The 25642-nt window shown below is 48.9% G+C and overlaps 1 protein-coding gene across 4 annotated transcripts in view; it reads left to right on the top strand.

The window, feature by feature from the left end:
* The window catches only part of BANP (BTG3 associated nuclear protein), a 755155-nt gene that overhangs the window by 52948 nt on the left and 676565 nt on the right, over positions 1-25642 (top strand). For all 4 annotated transcript variants that reach the window (XR_003857728.1, XM_029608652.1, XM_029608651.1 and 1 more), the window contains exon 2: positions 17789-17937. Coding sequence is in view for 3 of the 4 variants with exons in the window: in XM_029608652.1 (XP_029464512.1) it covers positions 17868-17937 (70 nt within the window). In the remaining variant the exon portion in view is untranslated. The remainder of the gene's footprint in view (positions 1-17788; positions 17938-25642) is intronic.

Below are 25642 nucleotides of genomic sequence, written 5' to 3'. Positions count from 1 at the left end.
GTGCGCTGCGGCCGGTATTCAATTTACTTCCTGGTGCCAAAGAAAGAAGGCACCTTTCATCCGATCCTCGATCTCAAGGGCGTAAACAAGTGTTTGCGGGTCCCAAGATTTCACATGGAGACGCTAAGATCGGTCATCACGTCGGTGAGGCAGGGGGAGTTTCTCGCGTCCCTGGATCTCACGGAGGCGTATCTACACATCGGAATCCGCGCGGACCACCAACGCTACCTCAGGTTCGCCGTGTTGGGGCAGCACTTCCAGTTTCAAGCACTACCGTTCGGTTTGGCTACAGCACCGCGGACCTTCACGAAGATCATGGTGGTGGTAGCTGATCACCTTCGCAAGGAAGGGTTTCTGGTCCATCCGTATCTGGACGATTGGCTGATTCGGGCGAAGTCCGAACGTCTCTGTCGGATAGCGGTGCAACGAGTGGTCGGTTTGCTGCAGAGCCTCGGCTGGGTAATCAATCGTGCCAAGAGTCAACTGGAGCCATCGCAATCTCTGGAGTTTTTGGGAGCTTTGTTCGACACTCGGAAGGGCATGGTGTATCTGATGCAGGAGCGCAGAGACAAGTTGCAGAGTCAGGCCAGGCAGTTGTTAGCCAAGACCATGCCGGTAGTCTGGGACTATCTGCAGATGGTGGGGTCTATGACTTCCACGCGGGAATTGGTTCCCTGGGCGTTCGCGCATATGCGGCCCTTACAATTTGCCTTACTCTCCCGCTGGAACCCGGTGTCGGAGCAGTTCCACCTTCCGTTGCCACTACCGCAATCGGCCCGTTCCAGCATGGCCTGGTGGCTTTGTACAGGCAACTTGACCACTGGAATCTCGCTGGCAGTGCCCTCATGGACGGTGGTCACCACGGATGCCAGTCTGTATTGCTGGGGGGCGGTGTGTCTCCGGAAGTCAGTGCAGGGCACATGGTCCCCGAAGGAAGCGGCGTGGTCCATCAATCGATTGGAGACCAGGGCAGTGAGGTTAGCCCTTCGGGAGCTCTGGCCGTTGGTCCGAGGCAAGGCGGTCAGGATTCTGTCGGACAATGCAACGACGGTGGCGTACATTAACCGGCAAGGCGGCACCAGAAGTCTACCGGTGGCCACCGAGGCGCGACAGCTAATGGCATGGGCCGAGCGACATCTTCAATGCATAGTGGCATCGCACATTGCAGGAGTGGAGAACGTTCAGGCGGACTTCCTAAGTCGCAATTGGCTGGATCCCGGCAGGTGGGAGCTCGCGGACGTAGCGTTTCAGATCATTTGCGCCAGGTGGGGAACACCGGTCCTAGATCTGATGGCGACATTCAAGAATGCCAAGGCTCCGCGATTCTTTGCCCGCCGCCGGGAAACGGGGGCGGAAGGAGTCGACGCTCTCGCGTTGCCTTGGCTGACGGGGGTGCTCCTCTATGTCTTTCCTCCGTGGCCACTCATCGGACGGACGCTGCGGCGCATAGAGCTTCATCCGTCGCCGGTGATACTAGTCGCACCCGAATGGCTGCGTCGTCCTTGGTTCGCGGATCTTCAGAACTTGACGTTGGAGGATCCCATCCGGTTCCCATACGTGCCGGACCTTTTACATCAGGGTCCCGTTTGTTTCGACCAGGTCGAATGCTTTTGTCTAGTGGCATGGCTTTTGAGAGGCGTAGGCTGAAGAAACGGGGTTACTCGGATGCGGTGGTCGCAACCCTGTTACGTTCTCGCAAGACTTTCATGTTCCTGGCGTATGTGCGAGTCTGGAAGGTTTTTGAGACGTGGTGCTTGGCACAGGAGATTCGGCCCACTCAGGCCTCGGTGCCCGAAGTGTTGCGTTTTCTCCAAGATGGTTTGGCTAAGGGCTTGTCTTGCAGTTCTCTTCGGGTGCAAGTGGCGGCTCTTGCCTTGTTGCGAGGTCAGGTCCAAGGAGTGGCCTTATCTTCGCACCCGGATGTCGTTCGCTTCCTCTGAGGGGCCTAAGCACTTACGTCCTCCATTCCGTTCCCCTTGTCCATCCTGGAATCTGAACCTGGTTCTGAAGGCTTTGTGTACCGCTCCCTTCGAGCCTATCCGCAAGGCTACAGTGAAGGACCTGACGCTGAAAGTGGTCTTTCTGATGGCTGTTGTGTCGGCAAGAAGGGTGTCGGAGCTCCAAGCCTTGTCCTGTCGGGAACCTTTTTTAAGAATTACAGAATCGGGAGTTTCGCTTCGTACTGTGCCTTCCTTCTTGCCTAAGGTGGTGTCGGCGTTTCATCTTAATCAGACGGTGGACTTGCCTTCTTTTCCAGAGTCGGATAAGTCGCTTCCGAATTATCGGGACTTGCGTCAGCTGGACGTGAGGAGAGCCCTGTTATGTTATCTGGAAGTGACGAATGCCTTTCGGATGTCGGATCATCTTTTTGTGCTGTGGGGCGGTCCTCGGCGCGGTCAAGCGGCTTCCAAGGCTACTATTGCCCGTTGGTTAAAGGAGGCAATTGGTTCCGCGTATCTGCTGCAGGGCAAGTCTATCCCTGCGGGGCTAAAGGCCCATTCTACGCGTTCTCAAGCAGCCTCCTGGGCAGAGTGCAGCCAGGTGTCTGCGGACGAAATTTGCAGAGCGGCAACCTGGAAATCGTTGCATACCTTTGCTCGTCATTATCGTCTGGATGTTCATGCTCCAGGTATCGGCAGTTTCGGAGCAGGGGTGCTAAGAGCGGGACTCTCCGGTTCCCACCCTATTTAAGGTTGCTCAGGTACATCCCAGGAGTCTAGACTGATCCGGGTACGTACAGGGAAAAGAAAATTAGGTCTTACCTTAGTTAATTTTCGTTCCTGTAGTACCACGGATCAGTCCAGAGTCCCACCCGTCGAGTCTGCTGTGAAGAGGGAGAGTCCGGTAGTGGGACTTTTTTCTCTCTGTCCGTTCTGTCTCTGTCTCTGTTTCTGTTTCTTCATTATCGATGGCTCGGGTTCTGGTCCCATTTGGGGGATAGTTGAGCCAGTGGTTTTGGTTGGTAGGTTCCTGTATATAGTTCGTTTGTTATAATATTGGGGCTTCATCTGCTTTGACATTAAGTAAGACTGCCAGACTGTAGGTGGCACCAGCCTAGATAAGGCGGAGTTTTATTTGTAAACTTCTGTCTCCATCTGCTAGAGGGGGGGCAAAACCCAGGAGTCTGGACTGATCCGTGGTACTACAGGAACGAAAATTAACTAAGGTAAGACCTAATTTTCTTTTGTATTAAATATTATGCAGAAATTGGACATAATCACCTGGTATCCTCCCCAGAGTTCTAAAAAAACCCCAAAAAAACAGGAAATCGCTAACCTGGAACTAATAATCTGCAACGTATCATTTAAAACAGCCATGATTCCTGAAGATTGGAAGGTGGCCAATGTGATACCAATTTTTTTTTTTTTTTTTTTTAAAGGATTTCATGGGTGATCTAGGAAACTATAGATTGATAAGTCTGATGTCAGTGCTGGGAAAAATCGTGGAAACTGTTCTAAAGAACAAAATCACAGAACATATAGAAAGCTATGGTTTAATGGAACACAGCATGGATTTACCCAAGGGAAGTCTTGCCTCAGAAATCTGCTACTTTTTTTGAAGGGTTTAATAAACATGACGATAAAGGTGAGCTGGTAGATTTAGTGTATTTAGATTTTTAGAAGGCATTTGACAAAGTTCCTTATGAGAGGCTTCTAGGAAAAGTAAAAAGTCATGGGATAGGTGGCGATGTCTTTTCATGGATTACAAACTGGCTAAAAGACAGGAAACAGAGAGTAGGATTAAATGGACAATTTTCTCAGTGGAAGGGAGTGGGCAGTGGAGTGCCTGAGGGATCTGTATTGGGACCCTTACTTTGTTTGTATTTTCATTCTGCTTTTTAATTGATAGGGATAAGTTAAAATTTTTTAGCTCAGGTGAGTTTTTAGTTACAGGCACTTGGACTATTTTTCTAATTATTGGAACCTCACTGTTGGGACGCCCTAATTCTAATGCATCATTAGTATCCTTTGAAGATACCTCTCTCCGAAGCATGCGCTGCTGAGCGACTGTCGGCTTTCCCCTTTGTTCTAGTTTAAAAGCTGCTCTATCTCCTTTTTAAAGGTTAGCGCCAGCAGTCTGGTTCCCTTCGGAAGAGACTCCCCCTTCCCCAAAAGGTTCCCCAGTTCCTAACAAAACTGAATCCCTCTTCCTTGCACCATCGTCTCATCCACGCATTGAGACTCCGGAGCTCTGCCTGCCTCTGGTGACCTGCGCGTGGAACAGGGATCATTTCAGAGAATGCTACCCTGTAGGCTCTGGATTTAAGCTTTCTATCTAAGAGCCTAAATTTGGCTTCCAGAACCTCCCTCCCACATGTTCCTATGTCGTTTGTGCCCACATGTACCACGACAGCCGGCTCCTCCCCAGCACTGTCTAAAATCCTATCTAGGTGACGCGTGAGGTCCGCCACCTTCGCACCAGGTAGGCATGTTACCAGGCGATCATCACGCCCACCAGCCACCCAGCTGTCTACATTCCTAATAATTGAATCACCAACTATGATGGCCGACCTAACCCTTCCCTCTTGGGCAGTAGGCCTTGGGGAGATATCCTCTGTACGAAAGGATAGTGCATCACCTGGAGAGCAGGTCCTTGCTACAGGATCCTTTCCTGCTACACCAGGTTGATGCTCTCCAATCATGAGACCTTCTTCCTCCAAGGCAGCACCAGGGCTGCCAGTCTGAAGTTGGGACTTGGCTACTATGTCCCTGAAGGTCTCATCTATATACCTCTCTGTCTGCCTCAGCTCCTCCAGGTCTGCCACTCTAGCCTCCAGAGATCGGACTCGTTCTCTGAGAGTCAGGAGCTCTTTGCATCGCATGCACATGTACAACTTCTCACCGGTGGGTAAAAATTCATACATGTGACACTCGATGCAAAAGACTGGGAAGCCCCCCTCTTGCTGCTGGACTGCTGCCTTCATCTCAATTTTAATCAGTTCCTAGTTAAGTTTTAGGTTGCTATGGGAGTAGGAATGTGTCTAATTAACGTCCTTCAAATGTATTAGTGAATTCACTATATGTCTGATAGTGGCCTTCAGGGGTCTGATCAAATTCTCAATAAAGTTTTTGTTGTTGGTTTGTTTTTTTTTTTATGAATGTGGCACCTGCCTATAAATTAAAGGATGAGCTAGAGGTGGGTGGGCTGGGAAATCCAAACAGTCTAATTTCAGTTAGTCAGCCAGAGTGACTCACTGCTCTCTTGATTAACAATTGTTAGTACCTATTCAAACCAAGTCACACTACCTCAACACCTTTCAAAGGTGAGTAACTGGACTGAACTTTACAACCTTTTTACTTAGGTATACACTGCTCCTGGCTACTTTTTTTTTTTTTGTTTTGTTTTTTAAATGCAAACACTCAGTTCTGCTTGCTAGCTGCCTTACAGACTTTTAAAAATAAACACACTACCTAGGTTCTTAAATCTCATCTTATAGAGCTTTTGGTGTAGGCTCTCCAAGCTTTTCTTTGGACCACCTCTGCCCTTTATGGGGCTGATGTAATATTGTGCTCTCAGGCTAGTGCATAGCCTAATCAGCAATTGGATGTGTGTTTTGGATGCACTAGGCTAACTCCCAATGCAAAAAGGGGAGTGCATCCAAAACGCATGTCCAAACTTGCATGTAGCTAATAGCGCTTATCACATGTAAATGCCATGTAGATGAGGCTATTGCTGTACACCCAACGTACACTTTTTAGCACGACAAATTTGATGCCAGCCCCAGAGCTGGCGTTAAGTCTTGCCGAGCATCAGGGGCTCACTAAAAAACAAAAAATCCTGCTTTCTGTGGTTCCTCCTACTTTTAGTATTGTCACGATACTAAGTACAAAGAACCACAGAAAGCAGCAACATAAAAAAAACAAAGTCTTGACCATGACCAGCTTAGGAAAATAGATGCCACAATTTACCAGTGTCCATTTTCCTAACCTTTGGCTGTTCGCACAGCCATGTCTCCTGGGCAGCCAATGCCAAGGATGCACTAAGGACGCACAATTGATCCCTAGTGTGTCCTTTTCAGCACGGCACCTCATTACCATACTGCATCGGGTGCCCAGGAGACATGGCTGTGCACACGATAAAAATACAGGCACCAAGTTTGGACACATGCTTTTATGTGCGGCTTATTGCTTCAGCCCTTCTGTTTTGTTTCAGAGGGACAACATCTGGAATTGAACATACTGGGAGTAATTTGCAAAGGCACTTCCATACATAATACTAATTGAATATTGTCCTTCTTGGTATGTACATAAAGAAAGATACATGCAAACCTGATTGCATACATACTTTTATGCACACTCTAAAGAATGGGAGTCACGCACAAAGTTACACCTATTCTCGTTCTATGCACATCTGCAAATTTTTAAAGTTAATTTATTTGCATAAATCCATTTGAAATTCTGGCTAAAGTTTGCGGGTAAAAAGTACCTGCAGACTTTAGCCAATGTGGGCTGTTTGAAATGACTCTTCTGATTCTAGATGTGTTGTCACCATTGCCCCAGTCTTTTCTGCTGGCTATGCCTCTCCCCTGTGTCGTCTAGGATCCCTCTGACTCTGGCCACCACATTATCACAATATTCCATTACTCAGAGGTCATAAAAAATTATCTGTCCTGGTTAGTGCACATCGTTTCTCATCCCCTCCCATTGTATACTGCCTTCTCAGATTTCTGCAACCCTATTGCATGATTCTGTACTTTTTTGTATTAAATCTTAACTCTCGACTACTCCTTGAGCTTTCTTAGATCTCATCTCATTCTGCTTGTTTCCTCAGATGTATCCATTCTGTTGCAGATCTTTGTGTCACCTGCATAAAGCTAAACTTTACCTTCTAACTCCTCTGCAGTATTGCTGACAGAGATATTGAACAGAACCAATCTCAGGACATAAGAACATAAGAAATTGCCATACTGGGTCAGACCAAGGGTCCTTCAAGCCCAGGATACCGTTTCCAATAGAGGCCAAACCAGGCCACAAGAACCTGGCAATTACCCAAACACTAAGATGATCCCATGCTACTGATGCAATTAATAGCAGTGGCTATTCCCTAAGTAAACTTGATTAATAGCCGTTAATGGACTTCTCCTCTAAGAACTTATCCAAACCTTTTTTGAACCCAGCTACACTAACTTCACTAACCACATCCTCTGGAAACAAATTCCAGAGCTTTATTGTGCGTTGAGTGAAAAAGAATTTTCTCCGATTAGTCTTAAATGTGTTACTTGCTAACTTCATGGAATGCCCCCTAGTCCTTCTATTATTCGAAAGTGTAAATAACCGATTCACATCTACTCGCTCAAGACCTCTCATGATCTTAAAGACCTCTATCATATCCCCCCTCAGCCGTCTCTTCTCCAAGCTGAACAGCCCTAACCTCTTCAGCCTTTCCTCATAGGGGAGCTGTTCCATCCCCTTTATCATTTTGGTTGCCCTTCTCTGTATCTTTGTCCATCGCAACTATATCTGTTTTGAGATGCGGCAACCAGAATTGTACACAGTATTCAAGGTGCGGTCTCACCATGAAGCGATATAGAGGCATTATGACATTTTCCGTTTTATTAACCATTCCTTTCCTAATAATTCCTAACATTCTGTTTGCTTTTTTGACTGCTGCAGCACACTGAGCTGACAATTTTAAAGTATTATCCACTATGATGCCTAGATCTGCATAAAAATTAAAAAAAAATTTTTTTTTAATCCCTGAGGCACTCCACTGTTTACCCTTTTCCACTGAGAAAATTGACCATTTAATCCTACTCTCTGTTTCCTGTCTTTTAACCAGTTTGTACGAAAGGACATCGCCTCCTATCCCATGACTTTTTAGTTTTCTTAGAAGTCTCTCATGAGGGACTTTGTCAAACGCCTTCTGAAAATCCAAATACACTACATCTACCGGTTCACCTTTATCCACTTTACTAATCACCCTTCTTTCTCAGAGGGAAACCCATTTACCCCCACTCTCCATTACTGTCCCTAAACCAATTTCTAATCCAGTTCACGACCTTGGGTCTGCTCAGTTTATTTATGAACCTTCTATGTGAGAGAGTATGATATGAAATTTCCTAGCGTATAGACAGATGGACTCAGGACCAATGGATTTATGCTCCCCTGTCAGCAGATGGAGACGGAGCAAGCTGACATCACAGTATATGTAACACTGCAGTGACCCCAGCCTGCCAGTATTCTCCATCTCCAGAGATGGTTAATGTGCATCTCCCTATGGGGATTGCTTTGAGCTTTCTGAAAGGAGAAATTTGAAGTTCTAAATTCAGGAAAAGAAGGCCCCGCTCTCCTGCGGTGATGCCTAAAGGTCCCTCCCTCAGTTGAGAATTCCTGAGGTGATTTCCGTGGTCCTTCAGAGGTGTGCCTTGATCCGGTAGCTGGGTTTCCCGGCGTGGAGTTAGCTGCTAGTTCAGCTGAAAGGCATCGGGTGCAGAAGGCCAAGTGCAGAGGTGATGGCAGATGCCCTCTCCCCCCACAACTGGAGACCGTCTCCGTACTCAGCTGGTAAGCGCTGAGCTCAAGGTAAGGTTAAAAAAAAAAAAAAAAAAAAGGAGAACATTTTTCGTGAATCAGAGACAGAGGGGTCTCCGTTCTCGGCACCGTACCGTTTGTTCCTGCTTTCGCTGGGGTTAGGGAACTGAGCAGCCTGGCGAGTTGAGTGGCCCCCAGTGGGCTAGGCCACACACTTAGGCTTTTTTCTTGCACACCGTGTGGTAGGCTACAACGGCTATTTTAACGCGCTCTTGTGCATGTTCTGCTGCGCTCCATAGGCCATTGGTGTGCGTAGTGTCGGGCCGACACAGTAAGGACGCGTAAGAAAAAGTGCAGCAGTGCTGGGTGCCCGCTCGTTTGACACGCGCACATTTTGGTTCATAAGCCGCTCGATTCAGTATTCAAATTAGACGCAAATCCAAGCGGCGGTCCAAAGCGCGTCAATGAAGCGGTAGGCGTTCGCAATCCTTTTTTACTGTATAGAGCGGTATACAGCGCCTATACAGTATCCAGGGTGCGCTGGTACCTGTCATTTGAAATGTCATTTGAAATGTCATTCCACCAGGTAAGTGGATGGTTCTTTTCTACAGACCCCGCATGGTCCTTCCCACCTTCCGGGCGTCCATGATCGGAGGCCCTGCTGCCTTGAGCACCCGGCCGGACGTCCAAGGTTGGGGCTTCCATTCATGGATCTTCCCGCTTGTATCCGGGCATCGATGATCGGAGGCCCCGCTGCCTTGAGCGCCCGGCCGGACATCCAAGGTCGGGGCTTCCGTTCATGGACCTTCCCGCCTGTATCCGGGCGTCCATGATCGGAGGCCCCGCTGCCTTGAGCGCCCGGCCGGACGTCCAAGGTCGGGGCTTCCGTTCATGGACCTTCCCGCCTGTATCCGGACGTCCATGACTGAAATGCCCCGCTGCCTGTATTCGAGCATTTCTCATTCTGCTTCTCAACCGAATGAAAAATATCACCAGAGCCAATATATGCATGTTGTCCATGGCGCTGTCCGGTACGAAGCTGACTGAACACCACACTAACACCAGGGTCAGAGTAGACTGTAAATATTCAGGTTAAAGACGCGGTAAATAAGCTGGTTAAAAAGGTGATAATTTGGGCGCATGTTACTGTATCGGAGGGAATAGCTAATCCAATCATTAACATATTGTTATGCCGGTATGTGGAACCAAGGCCGACGGCCGCTTACCTTGAGTAGAGGTTCTCGGAACTGTAGGCTCAGCGAGTACGTTGGGTAGAAGACTTCAGATAGTCCAGGTAGACCAACAGCGAGACTGGATCCAGGCAGGGTGATCCAAGGGTCAGGCTGAGAGTAGCGCATCCAGTCACAGTCCGGTTCGAGGCAGGCGGCAAGCAAGCAGGAACCAAGGCAACAAATCCGAAGGCAGGCGGCAGGCAGAATAATCCAATAACAGTCCAGGTCAAGGCAGGCAGCAAACAAGCAGGAACCAAGGCAACAAATCCGAAGGCAGGCGGCAGGCAGAATAATCCAATAACAGTCCAGGTCAAGGCAGGCAGCAAACAAGCAGGAACCAAGGCAACAAATCCGAAGGCAGGCAGCAGGCAGAGTAATCCAAAGGGCAGTCTGGGTCTGGCAATCAACAAGTAGCAGGAACACAGCAAGAACTCTCCAAACGCAATAGTGGCTGAAGCAACACAGAAGAGGAGAAGCTCCCTTAAATAGACCAAATCTCCCGCGCTGCCCGACGGCTCCGTCGGCGTCTGACGTCAAAAGGGGTAGTGGCTAAGGCTCCGAATCGCGCGGAGCCGCGCCGCAGGAGACACCAGCGTCAGGAGAACGCCGACTCAAATGGGAGGTAACACATATCATATACATGCGGCGGGTGGAAAGGGATACGCGTCTTTTTCGGCAAGCGATAAGGACACGTAAAAGCCGATACTGAATCGCGGGTCCGCCTTACGCGCTCAAAATGCGCGTCCAAAGCAGGCAGTGAAGTTCATGCTTCAAAGGCTCCTCAGACTGAGGGCTGTGGTTCTGGTGCCCATGTATCAAGAAAGTATGGGGCAATATTCCATTTATTTTGTTGTGCCCAAGAAGGAGGGTGCCTTTCGTCCTATTTTGTATCTTAAGAGGGTCAACTGTCACTTGAAGGTGACCCATTTTCGAATGGAAATCTTACACTCGGTGCATTCGGAATTTCTGACCACCTTGGATCTGTCAAAGGCTTATTTTCATATTCCCATCTGATTGGAACACCAAAACTTTCTACATTTTGTGGTGTTGGGGCGCCATTATCAGATTCGGGCGCTGCCTTTTAATCTAGTCACTGCTCCCAGAACATTTTCCAAGATTATGGTGGTGGTAGCGGTGGCCTTGCGAAAAGAAGGAAACCTGGTGCACCTATAATTGGATGACTGGCTGATTCAAGCCAAGTCTCAGGAAGAGAGCTGCCTGGTGACACATAAGGTGCAAGAGCTCAGTTGGGTGGTGAACCTGACCAAGAGCAATCTTCAGTCATCCCAGTCATTGGAGTATCTGGGGGTCTGGTTCAACGCAGTTTTCCTACCGGAAGATCGGACCCAGAGATTGATGTCTCAAGTGCATCAGTTGATAAACACCATACGCCCGATGGTGTGGTCCTACCTACAGGTACTCGGCTTGACGGCAGCTATCCTGGAAGTGGTGCCGTGGGCAAGAGCGCACATGCATCCTCTTCAGCGCTCTCTGCTATATCGTTGGAACCCGCAGTATCAGGATTATGTGGTTTAGCTACACTTGCCGATGGAAATCTGCTCCCACCTCCAGTGGTGATTGCAGGAGAATCATCTGAGAAACGGAGTTCCCTTATCCTCTCCAGTCTGGTTGGTACTCACAACAGATGTGAGTCTCCAAGGTTGGGGGGCTCATTGTCTGGAGTTAACAGCCGAGGGGCACTGGAATGCTAAAGAGTCCCGCTAGAGCATCAATCGCCTGAAGGCCCGGGTGGTATAACTGGCATGCTTGCAGTTCAGCCACAGGCTGCAGAATAAAGCAGTTCACGTGATGTCGGACAACGCAACGACGATGGCCTATATCGATCACCAGGGAGGAACCAAGCACCAGCAAGTGTCGCAGGAAATAGACCAGCTGATGGAATGAGCAGAAGGTTATCTGCAGATGATCTTGGCCTCTCATATTGCAGGAAAAGACAACATAAGAGTGGACTTTCTCAGCAGGGAGAGTCGACCCAGGAGAGTGGGTGTTGTCAGCCGAGGCATTTCAGCTGATTTTGGATTGCTGGGACCTTCTTCTAGGACAAGCAGGATGGTAGTCATCACATATAGGTGACATCCTCAGATGAAGCCTGGCAAGGAAAACTTTTGTCAAAGTTTCTAGAACTTTGACTAGCACACTGAGCATGCCCAGCATCCCACTATCTACGCGTCCACGCAGGGTCCCTCTTCAGTCTCTTTTTTTCCGTGAAGTGTTTGCCTCACTTTTGTGGAGCTCTGCTCTTTTCAAAGTTCTTTTAAAGTTTTTTCTTGGTCGGTTACTGGCCTTTTCTGCACAGAGTCCCTCTTCTCACGGTTGGTGTACCAGTAAGACGGCGCAATAAGTTTTACCTTCCTCATGGTTGATTCCTGGTGTGTCACTCCTCGATGGCCGCCGGTCATCGATTGCTCGTCGGCAGTTTTTCATGGCATTGTCTGGTTTTGGCCACCCCCAGTGCCCATGAACCATGTCTCTTACAGATCCGCATGAGGTTTGCATCCTCTGCCTGGGGGCTTCGCACGACATCCGGGAGTTCAGATTTTGCGATCAAATGACCCCCAAAGGCCATCCAAAAAGTCTGATCCATTGACTCCGGCATTGGGAGCATCGACACCCAGAGGCTGCGGGGAATCTTTGGACATGCTGTCGATGTCCACCCCTTTGTTGGGCTCCCCCCTCTCTCTCTCTCTCTCTCTCTCTCTCGGGGCCAGGGATAGGCCATCTCCTGTGTCGTTGCGGCTGCCGTGATCCCTTGGGGAGAAGGCCTTGACCTCCATCGGACGTGGGAGTTCCAGGCATTCCACAGCCATGCTGGTGCTGGGCACCAAGCTCCTTTAGGGCTCCAAGGGAGTTATGGTGACTCCTTCTCCACCTCCTCCTCAATCCATCCTATCTTTGGAGGATTTTCAGGAGGAGCTGGATTGCAGGGTACAGCTGGTGGTGCTCCAAGCCCCTGCAGGGTCTTGAGCCACTGGCTCCCATGCTGGTGTCGGAGCCAGCATCTTCCATGTTGGTGCCCCTGCTAGAGTGTCTGGACATCCTTCTAGGCATACTGCTGATGCAGCCGGTGCCCGGGGGACCGTCGATTCCCCAGCAGCCACCAATGTTTCCTTCTTCCAGAGCGATTCCCATTGTGGGTTCCTCCAAGGAGGAAGAGTTGATCTGGCCGATGGCACCGTCCAGACCCTTGGTCCCGTGACTGGTATTTTCCGGACCGGGTCCTGGGCCATCTGGGGCCTTGATACCTCCGGTACTGTCAATGCCTTCGATGTCCTTGGTGCCTAAGCTGAGATGCCTGGTCAGGGACCCTCCACGACAGCCCCCAGAGGACCTTAGTGAGGAGGATGCTGCATATGACCCATGGGGGGAAAGATACCTCTGAGTCTTTTGTGGATGACTCCGGGGACCTTCTGTCAGACCTGTCTCTTCCTGACAAGAGACATAGGTCCCCACTGGAGGACCTCACCTTTGTGGGCTTTGTCCGGGCTATGGCGGAGGCTATCCTGTTCAAACTCCCGAAGGACGCCCGTCATCTGATGCTGGAAGTCCTCCAATTCATGGACACCCCGAAGGAGGTTCTGGCTGTTCCCATATTTTTAAGGAGTTACTCCTTAGGATCTGGGTGCACCCTGTTTCTGTTCCATCAGTCAGTCGAAAAGCGGATGCTGTCTATCTGGTACAACAACCCTTGGGATTTGAGGGACGTCAGCTTCCACACCAGTCCGTTGTGATGGAGTCCGCTCTCAAGAAAGCCAAGCGTTCCCGCACCCATGCTTCAGCTCCTCCAGGTCGGGAGCATAGAGCGTTGGATGCCCTGGGGAAAAAAGTGTATCAGGGCGCTATGTTATATAGCTGTATAGCATCCTACCAGCTGAACATGACCCACTATAACTGGAACCTATGGAAACAGGTTCAAGAACTGGCAGAGTGCCTGCCCCAACAGCAGCAGGATGCGTTTTTGGCGGTGGTTCAGCAAGGCCTAGAAGCTGGTAAACACGAGGTGAAATCCACCTATAGCGTGTTTGAGACAGTGGCTAGGATGGCAGCAGCGTGCATTGGAGCCCGCAGGATGGCTTGTCTCCAAGCATCAGACCTCCAGCCGGAGGTCCAGGAGAAACTCACAGACCTGCCTTGTACTGGCGAGAATTTATTCGGAGATAAAGTCAGTGATGTGGTGGCTCAGTTGAAGGATCACCATGAGACCCTCCAGCACCTTTCAGCCACTATTCTGACCCGCTATCCTCGGTCAGGAAATCCTCACGCTAGGGCACCAAAAAGTCCTTCTGTCGCCATAGAAAATACTATCTTCCTGCCTCGCGGGGGTGCATGCCCCACGTGAGTTCCCGGGGTCACTCTCGGCAGCAGTGGACCCCTAGATCTCAGCCAGCCCCCCAGCAGAGCCCCGCTATGGGGTTTTAACCGGTGGTGGGGGAGCATAAGCCGAATCACCATACTCTCGACACCCTGCCCTCCTTTCAGGGGCATGCTGCGTCTCTTTGTGGACCACTGGGCTCAAGTTACCTCGGAAGAGTGGGTTCTTTCAATCATTTGCCGAGGGTACCAGCTGAATTTCAGGGATGTCCCTGCGGACTCTCCCCCTTTTCCTTCTTGGGGCATGTCCTCACAGCAGGAAATACTTTTGACAGAGCTCTCTGCCCTCTTAATGGCCGAAGCGGTCGAACCAGTTCCATGGCGCCAGCGAGGCTGCGGTTTCTACTCTCATTATTTCCTGATACCAAAGAGAATGGGGGGCTCTGCCCTATTCTGAACGGAGAGCTTTGAACAAATTTCTTCAAAGAGAAAAGTTCAAGATGATCTCTTTGGGCACCCTGATCCTACTCCTGCAAATTGGAGATTGGCTTTGCTTCCTCTATCAGAAAGATGCCTACGCCCACATCGAGATCTTCCCGAGTCACAGGACTTTTCTACGATTCGTCATGGGAGGGAGGTACTTCCAGTACACAGTGTTGCTGTTTGGCCTTGCCTCGGCCCCAAGGATCTTCACCAAGCGCCTGGCAGTATTGGGGGTGCACGTGTTTCCCTACTTGGACGACTGGCTGGTCAAGGGTGCCACCCAGGAGGGAGCTCTTTGAACTTGACCATCCAGGTGCTGCAGTCTCTTGGGTTTGTCATCAGCTTCCTGAAGTCTCATCTCAGCCTGTCACCTCAATTGAGTTTCATAGATGCCTGGCTGGACACGGCACAGGCCAGAGCATTTCTGCCTTGTGATCGGGCACTTACCTTGTCATCTCTTGTGTGCCTCGTCCATCGAAGCTGGCTCGTGTCGGCCCACCTCTTGCTTCGTCTATTGGGCCACATGGCTGCATCTGTCCATGTGACCCCATGGGCTCGCTTGCACATGCGCATGGCGCAGTGGACACTGCGGTCATGGTGGCATCAAACCATTCAGGACCTCTGTTTGATCATTTGCATCACGCCACCTCTCCAGGTTTCTCTGTCCTGGTGGGAAAGTCTTGCGGATTTGGAGCAGGAGATTCCCTTCCAGGTTCCCCCGACATAGGTTGTTCTCACCACGGATGCGTCCACCATAGGTTGGGGAGCACATGTGAACAACCTTGCTCTGTCTCCATCTGCTGGCAGGGGAGCATAAACCCACTGGTCCTGAGTGCATTTGTCTACACTAAGAAAAATGAAATTATCAGGTAAGTAATTTCTTCAATATACCACTTGCAGCTCATGCCCCTGATATAATTCTACCGCTGCTACTACTACTGTGGTCACCTGATCAAAATAATTGATCAGATTTGTCTTACACATTCTTCCTCCTCTTTTTTTAAAACATATTTCTTTATTAAATTTTTAAGTATAATTTGAAACAGAAGAAACAAACAAAACAAAACAAAGGATCCATTGTTATACTAGAGTCGTACATCATAGATATACCCTTCACATCTCAATCAGAGAATAGCGTGCTCCTCCCAACTCAATCTCCCAATAAGCAGATTGTTTGATGAATTGAAGCCAATTAGACCAAATGACATGATCTTTCTCTAGTAAAATCATGCTGCCTTAGATCCTGCACCCACTGGATTCAAGATAGTTCCCTATCCTTTCCTTTAGTTTTCCTATCATTGAGGTGAGGCTAATGAGCCTGTTGTTTCTCTCCTCCTCCTTATTACCTCTCTTATGAAGAGGGACAACATCTGCCTTTCTTTGATCCCACACAGCCACTTCCATATGCAAAGTTTGATTGAACAGATCTATCAGCGGACCCACCAGAACATCTCTATTCCCTATTCCTAGCCCTACAACTTAACTCAGAATTATTCTCATCGCCTCTGTAAATGAACTAATTCTAAAGCATACAAATATGTCTCAACGAGGGTAGATCCTCTGCCCCCCTCCTACATCTTCATTTGTATATAGTAATTTATCTTTGTTCTCCTCTCTTTATTTCTTTTCCCCAGTTTACGTGCCCTGTGTTACAATGTAACTTTATGCTTCCTCAAATTTGTCTCTTGTTGTTTCTGTTAATTAATTGCTTAGTTCGATGTAAACCGAGTTGATTTGATCTGTATCAAGAAATTCGGTATATAAAAGCCTTAAATAATAATAATAATAATAATAATAATCTCTGAGCTCCCTTAATATTCTAGGATGTCCCATCTGGCCCCATATCTTTGTCCACTTTCAGTTTTGCTAGTTCTGTGCAAACACTCTGCTCTGTAAATGATGTGGCATTTGCAGAACCACCATACATACCCCTTCCAACTCTGTGGTCCTTCTCTAGTGAATAGCAAACAAAAATATTTGTTTAACATTTCAGCTCGCTTTTTGTTCTCCACTGCACATTCCTCCACTCTTGGTCTTATGATAAGCTCTTTACTTTTTATCTTCAGATTGCCTGCTATAGAATGTTTTTTTTCACTGTTGCCTGTCCACTGATGGTAATTTGGTACAGGAGTGCGTTTTAAATGGATAAGCTTTTTTTTCAGGCTTCATTGTTCAAGCATGGGCAAGGCTGTACACAACTCCTTGCATTTAGTGACAGTTTGAAATATTAAGCCTAACACAGTTGTTTTATTATGCTGAGATATGGCAAATCCATGGATTCATCTGTTACCAACTGTCTTAGGGCCTTTTCCATAGATTGCACTTCTGTACCAACAGTACGGACTTCCATTGGTCTGTACCAACAGTACGGACCAATGGAAGACATTTCATGTTGGCTCTGAAATCTATTGGATAAATAGCTGTAGTTGTATAATGCCCTCGTTTCGAAATAGTTCATGACATTAATAACCTGCTGCTGCTGCTGAGGTCAAATTCAAGAGCTTCTGCTAAACACAAAGCATTTTGTTGTACCTTTTCAAATGACTTCTACCTGCCTGGTTTTATTTCTTACCTAAGTACAAAGGAAGGAAAAAATAGGCAAAACAGTAAAATAAAAATGTTAGTAGAGCCAGATAGGTGTTATTTTTCAAGTAATTTTAACTGGTTTTGTTGAAAAACTGCTCATCTGGTTCAAGATCTGCTTCTTCAAAAGTAGAATGGAAGAAAATCTGAGTGAACGGGTTCATGCTGAATTTCCTGAAATCGGAACATCTGCTGTAAAAGGAGTTTTGACTGTGTTTAGCCAATCAGCAAACAACTGTTCTTGACAGTGGGCATTAGGGGACTATCAGCAAATTTCTTTTAACTTTTTGGGGAGGCAGGGGAATAGCTCAGAGGTTTATCCTGTTCCCTTAGGCTGGAACGATGAGCCTTTGTTCACAACCATCTGAGGAATTTTTTATACCTAATTTTATATCCCAGCCCAGTTTATCAGCAACAATCTTGGGGTACGGGCTATACTCTAAGACTCCTCCTAGAATCCTTTAATCATGGCCTCTAGGTGTTGTCATTGCAACATGATTGACTCCCCTTTTCCACCTCCACCCTCCCTCAAGGGCTGTGAACACTGCCTCCATAGCATTATCAGATACTTAGGTTTCTTAACATGCATAATTATCCCATGCGGAGATGTGCAGCCCTACAAATGTAAATCCATTGCTTAAAATAGCCAAACAGATCTCTAATTCAGTTATTTTTTTTCCTTCTGTACAGTTCACCAAGCATTGACCGACCCTGTGAAGTGGGAGTCTTCTTATCGGCCATTTCTGCTGTCCTTACCCCATGACTCCAAATGATGTCAGAGCAAGATTTAGCAGAAGTGGTTCAGATAGCAGTAGAAGACCTGAACCCTGATCACCCAGGTGAGTGCTGCCAAAAGGTTAAAGGTTCCTTGTCTTTTATATATAAAAATAAATTGGCTTTAAAAAGCTTTTGTTGACTGCTTGCTTTTGGATTATTTTAGCTATTACAACATGAATACCATGTTGCTGCTGGCCATTCAGAACCAGCTTTCAGCTGTCTGTCATAGAACCAGCTAGAATATTCAGCCCGATCTAGATGGCAAATAACGCCAGTGCTTGAATGATATATTTTTAGCGCGTTTTATGTATTGAGACGTGCATGTGGTTTTATTTTGTCATGCTGTGACACCGATGCCACAGGTTGTGGGCAGCCAAAGTGAAACCAGTGAAGGACTGGGTGTGGAATCTTTTTTTTTTTGTTTTGTTTTGTTTCCTAAAATCCTGGGCTCTACTGGTCAGTAACGCTAAGAGCCTTCATTCAGAACAGCTTGGGGATTTTTCCCTTATTTTTATATCCCCCTCTCAACTAGGCCCAGCCATTGCAGCGACCATCCTTAGCCAGGGACCACAAGCTGCAGATCCCTCTGGAACCCGGAATGCATGCACCCTGGCCACTGAGATTCCCCCCCCCCCCCCCCCCCCCCCCCAAGAGCTGCCCTAGCCAGCCCCATGCAGCAGGTCTTCCACATGACAGTACCTAACACTACCACTAAACTATTGGACCTGCTCTGGTGAAATGTAAAATTGTAAATCAGTTACAAAAAGTGTGATGAAATCACAGGCTATGCAGTTCTTTCTCCCAATATTATTAGTTTAAGAAATGATTAATGGCTCTTGAATCGCTTTAATATAACCTTTTCTGTCTTTCCTGATGGCTTTTATTTCTTTTTGCATGCTCCTACTGCACATAGCTGGTATGTGCCAATATGCCTTCAGATATAACATTTCAAAATAAAGGCTTACTAGCAAACTCTTTCATGGGTGTGGCTAAGTGAAAGGATTGGATAAATATTTATACCAAAGTATTATCAAACAACATTATCTGCATACGTCTGCAGTTGAAACGAGTCTGTTGCTAAAATTTAAAGGTGCAAGTGTTTATATACAGTTTCAAAACTTGTGGGCCGTTAAGCTATTGTATATTTACCTAACCTGCTGTAATCATAGGAAAATTGGTTCTTACCTGCTAATTTTCATTCTGTAGTACCACAGATCAGTCCAGACACCTGGGTTTTGCTTCCCTTCCAGCAGATGGAGACAGAGAAAACTTTGAGAGGACCCCCTCTTAGTCCAGTGTGCCACCTGCTTCTCTTCAGTATTGATCAGTACCCAAGCAAAAAAAACCAACAACTGAATAACCAAGAACTTAAGAACGGTATCTCCAAACCCCACAATGAGCAGAGGATGAGGGACAAAAAACCAATTGAACTTGGCAGCTAAGACTGCAAGACTGCATGCCCGAGATCAGGCAAGCAATAAGAAAATATTAGACAAGCAGACGTCAGCCTTAGTACATATACCCCTGCAGGAAGTGCAGCTCTCCAGTATTTTCCATCTCCATAGCAGTTAGGGACTCTATGCACGCTCGCACAGCGTTAGAGTAATTTTACCAAAGAAAACCAAAATAAGAAGAAATCTTACCTCTACAGACGAGCCCCGCTCTCCTGCGGTGACACCCATTGGGTCCCTTCCCCAGTTGAGAATTCCCGAGGTGATTTCCGCGATCCCTCGGAGGTAAACCTCGGTCCGGCGGCCGACCCTCGGTGGGGACCTAGCCCCCAACATCGGGTGAGGCTGAGAGGCAGCGGGTGCAACTTCAAGCACAGTGGTGAAGGTATTTTCCCTCTCCCTCCACAGCCGGAGACCACCCGGAACGAGACCAGGATGCGCCGAGACAAGGTAAGGTAGAAATTTATTTAAAAGTCTCCGGTCTCCGAAGCTCGAGGAATCGCACAGGTCACCAGCCGGCACCAGTGTCACCAGGTTGATCTGCTCTAGCAGGGCTAGACCCCGGTCAGATCCAAGGGTCCTCCCACGTGGAGACCCTCCGAGTTGGTCGCCATATTGTCCGCGTGGTCGCCGTCACCATTTTGATCTGTTTGCCGCCCTGTCCGTTGTTCCGATCCATGCGCACAAATACCTTGTGCGCACAAGCGACGCGCATAGCTACACGCTTACTGTGCCGGGCGCATAACTTCGATCTGTGCGCATAACAGCGCGCACTAAACCTAAGTGCACAACTTCGAAGCACCAGAGCGCACAACTGTATCTTACATGCACAAGCCATGGCACCACCAGAAAAGAAACTCAAAGCTCAGGGCCTTTGCCCAGCATGCCACATTAGAGCTGCACAGCATGAGGAGGCCATGGCCCTGTGTATACAGCGCAAAGAGGCCCTAGGGGATCCAACTCATGGCCCTCCCCAGCCGGTACTGGGTTCCAGCCTCTCGAGCAGTACGCCGGACCTAGCATTGCACAGCGGGACCTCCCTCAAACGGAGCTCCCCAGGGACACGACGCCCCTTAGTCTAGACCCAGCATCTATCTCCTGGGTGGAATTCTTCAAAGGTCTGCATACCTTCGTCCACATGCAACCGGGGCCTCATATAATACGGCCACAGGCTCCACCAGAGGACCTCAACATCCCGGGACCCTCTATGCCCAGGGAAGCGATCCCACCACCCAGAAGCTCCACCTTCGGGGACACGGACAACTCAGATGAGGATTCAGAACCCCTGGAGGAAGGCGAATTCCCTCCACGGACAGAGCCCCCACCGAACCATGAAACGCTTCTTCACCAAGCTTCCAGACCTGGTCACACACAGCTTAAAAGAGCTTGCTATCCCAGGCACAAATGCCTCGGGGGAACCTAAGACGAACCCACTACTAGAGGGACTCCGTCAGACCTCCTGCCATTTCCCACTATTACAAGCCGTCCAGCAACTAATTGACCTGGAATGGGATGCCCCAGAAACTACATTCAAAGGGGGCCGGGCTCTGGCAGCCATGTACCCTCTGGACCCAGCCGCCAAAGATCTCCTGGCATGTCCGAAAGTGGATGCCATGGTCTGCACAGTCTTGAAGCACACTGCTATCCCGGTGGAGGGAGGAGTAGCACTCAAGGATGCTCAAGACAGACGTCTGGAATCTATCCTCAAACAGTCCTTTGACATCTCCGCTATGTCTTTACAGATCGTGGCCTGCTTAGCACGGACCAGGAACAACACTCCTGGGGAGGCACTGGAACCAGCAGTATCATCCCTCGCGGATGCCGCTCCTGATCTGGTACGCACCGCAGCTAGAGGAGTGTCATCTGCTGTGGCAGCCAGAAGACAAATCTGACTCCAAAACTGGTCGGCCGACGCATCCTCCAAAGCGAGACTCACAAGGATGCCTTTCAAGGGAACACTCCTGTCCGGAAGCGAACTAGAGAAACTAGCCAACAAATGGGGCGAGTCCCCACTGCCACGGCTACCGGAGGACAGGAATTAGAGAAACCAGCGATCCTTTCGCTGAACCTCCAGGGGCAGAGGATCACAGCACTTCAACCCATATAGAAGCACATATTAAGCAGCCCGTCCCACAGGCCAGAGCCAGTCCTTTCGGAACAAGCATAACAAAAGGGGATCCAGCTCGGGCCCAGGCCCCAGCCACACCCCACAATGAAAATCAGGCGACCTGTCCAAAGGAAGAAGCCATAGGGGGCAGACTTGCCCTATTCTACCAAAGATGGGTCGAGATAACTTCGGTCAAGTGGGTCCTAACCATCATTCGAGAGGGATATTACCTGGATTTCCACCACTTCCCTCCGGACAAGTTTGTGCAATCTCCCTGCCATGATCCTTCCAAGAGGATGGCAGTGGAAGCTACACTGACCAGATTGCTAGCCTTAGAGGCTATAACACCGGTGCCTCCACAACAAATAAATACTGGACATTATTCCATCTATTTTATCGTCCCCAAGAAAGAAGGGACGTTCAGACCCATCCTGGACCTCAAGGCGGTCAACTGTCACCTGAAGATTCCTCGCTTCCGCATGGAAACCCTAAGCTCGGTAATAAGGGCGATACAACCGGGAGAGTTCCTTACATCCCTGGATCTGTCGGAAGCCTACCTACACATTCCGATCCATCAAGAGCATCAGCGTTTTCTATGCTTCTCGATCCTGGACCATCACTACGAGTTCCAGGCACTACCTTTCGGGTTAGCCACTGCACCCTGGACGTTCACCAAGATCATAGTGGTGGTGGTAGCAACACTGAGGAAGGAAGGAATCCGCGTACACCCTTATCTTAGACGATTGGCTGATCAGGGCGAAATCCCCAGAAGAAAGCCACCAGGCAACCAACAGAGTTAAAACTCTACTGGAGAGCCTCGGGTGGGTGGTCAACACAAACAAGAGCTGCCTGCAGCCCTCCCAATCTCTAGAATACTTGGGAGTCCAGTTCGACACCAAACAAGACAAAGGTCATCCTGACACTGACAAGGAGATCAAAACTGATGACCCAGTTATGAACCCTGTTGAGCTAACGTCGCCCCACAGCATGGAATTACCTACAAGTCCTCGGCCTCATGACATCCACACTGGAAGTAGTGCCATGGGCACGAGCTCACATGAGACCCCTACAATGCTCACTACTATCACGATGGAATCTACTGTCCCAGAACTACACCGTACATCTTCAGCTCCCGAATAGAGTTTGGGCCCAACTACGATGGTGGCTACAAGAAGCCCATCTGAGCCAGGGAACAAGACTATCCTCACCAACCTGGATCCTACTCACCACGGATGCCAGCCTATGAGGATGGGGAGCACACTGCTAGGAGCTAACCGCCTAAGGGCAATGGAACGAAGAAGAGTCAGGATGGAACATCAATCGCCTAGAAGAAGCCCAGTCAATCAGACTAGCCTGCCTAAGGTTCGGTCACAGACTCCGAGACAAAGCGGTCAGAGTACTGTCGGACAATGCTACAACAGTGGCCTACATCAACCGTCAGGGAGGAACCAGAAGCCAACAGGTGTCTCTGGAAATAGACCTCCTAATGTCATGGGCGGAAGTGAATCTTCAAGAGATCTCGGCCGTCCACATCGCTGGGAAAGACAATGTCTCTGCGGACTACCTCAGCAGAGAAAGTCTAGATCCAGGGGAATGGAGGCTGTCGACCACAGCATTCCAATTGATAGTAAACCGTTGGGGAACACCAACCATGGACCTCCTGGCAAACCGGTCCAAAGCCCAAGTACCCAGTTTCTTCAGCCGCAGGCGGGAACCCCAGTCCCAGGGAATCGATACCCTGGTTCAGACCTAGCCACAGGAGACTCTGTTATACACCTTCCCGCCGTGGCCCTTATTGGGCGCAATCATCCACAAGATAGAACACTACAGGGGACCAGTACTTTTAGTGGCCTCGGACTGGCCAAGAAGACCGTGGTACGCAGACATGCGAAGACTGCGGACAGGGAGCCCCCTTCTGCTACCTCCACACAGAGACATGCTCCAGCAGGGACAGATCCTCCACGAGGATCCAGCTCGATTCTCTCTTACGGTCTGGCCATTGAGAGGACTCACCTAAGAAAGAGCGGATACTCGGGGGCAGTAATTGACACCCTACTCCGAGCATGCAAGTTCTCCACATCCCTAACATACTTAAGGATTTGGAGAGTATTCGAAGCCTGGTGCGAGGACCGCGACATCATACCACGCTCAGTCAAAATTCCTGCGATTTTGGAATTCCTGCAGAACGGCCTACAGAATGGATTGTCTCTCAACTCCATCAAGGTACAGGTGGCTGCATTGTCATGCTACGGAACCAAGAGCAAGAGCGGCAGCATAGCCTCTCAACCGGATGTCTCCCGCTTTCTGAAAGGAGTCAAGCAGATCCGACCACCCCTGAAGTGGCCGGTGCCCCTTTGGAACCTCAACCTGGTCCTAGATTTCCTAGCAGGAACCTCCTTCAGACCTCTCCGCGGCCTATCTCTCCGACTACGACTATTAACACTGAAGACAGCCTTCCTGCTGGCAGTCTGTTCGGCCCGTCGTATATCCGAGCTACAAGCACTGACCTGCCGAGAGCCATTTCTCAGACTCACCCCGGGAACCATCCAGTTATGCACAGTTCCGTCGTTCCTCCCCAAAGTGGTGTCTCACTTCCATCTCAACCAAACCATCTCGCTACCATCGCCAGATGAGCATAAGAATTCGGAAGAGGCTCGAAGTCTATGCCATCTCAAGGTCGGAATCCATACGAAAGACAGACCATCTATTCGTCCTTCACAGCGGTAAGAAGCAAGGGGAAGCGGCCCTGCAAGCGACCATAGCCCCACTGGATCAAAGAAGTCATCAAGGCGGCCTACGTAGAAGCAGGCAAGCCACCACCTTTACAAGTCAAGGCCCATTCCACTAGAGCCCAGGCAGTGTCCTGGGTGGAAACCAAGATGCTGTCACCCGCCGAGATCTGCAGGGCGGCGACATGGTCCTCCAAACACACCTTCTCCAGGTTTTACTGCCTGGATGTTCAGGCTCGGGAGGACACAGCATTTGCAAGGGCAGTACTAAGTGGGTCACGGGCAGCCTCCCACCCGATTCGGGAGTAGCTTTTATACATCCCATTTTTCCTGAATCCATCTGCTACACGCTAGGAAATGGAGAAATTACTTACCTGATAATTTCGTTTTCCTTAGTGTAGACAGATGGACTCAGCATCCCACCCATAGCTGCTGTTACGCATGGATTTCTCGGGGGACATCCCTGGGAGCGAGTGATTCATGGGTAAGCCATACTTTCCTTCATCTAGGACACCCATCCTACTGGGTGTCGACGTTTCTCGGTTGAGGGCACTGGCAGTCTCCAGTTATAGCCAATTCAACCGGTTCAATTAATTAAGTTAACCAAGTTATAAAGTTAATCAAGTTATACAAGTTATAAAGTTAATCAAGTTATTCAAATTATTCAGTCATGCATATATCCACAATGCTTTTCGAGGAGAATACTGAAGAGCTGCACTTCCTGCAGGGGGTATATGTACTAGGGCTGACATCAGATTGAAATCTGACTCCGTCTCCCATCTGCTATCAGGAGTACACAATACCCATTGGTCCTGAGTCCATCTGTCTACACTAAGGAAAACGAAATTATCAGGTAAGTAATTTCTCCAATATATATATATATCTATATTTTTTTTGAGCAGAGGAATGACACCTCTCTGCTAGTGCTGTCCCAAGGAAAGAACGGCTTCTCAGGGCAGCGTGTCGTTGGAGAAAGGGGGAGTGGTTGGACCACTAACTATCACCCCAAAGAATGAGAAAACAATAAAATCTGTGAAGAAATAGAAGACAGAACTTACCCTGAACACAATACAAGGTTAAATATGAGGACAGTTCTGCCTGCAAGTTTCTTTGTGCCGAGGCACTGAGAACTCCTAAAAATGCTTACACTTTTTTTTTTTTGTATTAAACCTGATCCATCCGGAGAAAAAAACAAAGCCAAAGAGAAATAGAAAACTAATGTTCTATCTTGTAGTAAACAGAAGAGGGGGAACCGCAGGTTATACCACTCTCAGTCTGCTGGAGTCAGAGGAATACTGGAGGGACGCAGAAGGTGCACCTGCTTATATAGGGGGCGCCTTTCGAGTTTTTCTCTTATTCCATCTGCTGGAAGGGGGACATAACCCACTGTCTGGACTGATCCGGGTACGTACAGGGAACATGGTGGGGGGGGGGGGGGGGCCTTCTTTGCTACATCAGGCTTGCCGTCTTTGATTGAAGC

This window comes from Rhinatrema bivittatum, chromosome 7, assembly GCF_901001135.1.
Source record: "Rhinatrema bivittatum chromosome 7, aRhiBiv1.1, whole genome shotgun sequence".
NCBI classification, from domain to species: Eukaryota; Metazoa; Chordata; class Amphibia; order Gymnophiona; family Rhinatrematidae; genus Rhinatrema; species Rhinatrema bivittatum.
Note: the sequence above shows the minus strand (reverse complement) of the source record. Positions and strands in the feature narration are given on the sequence as shown.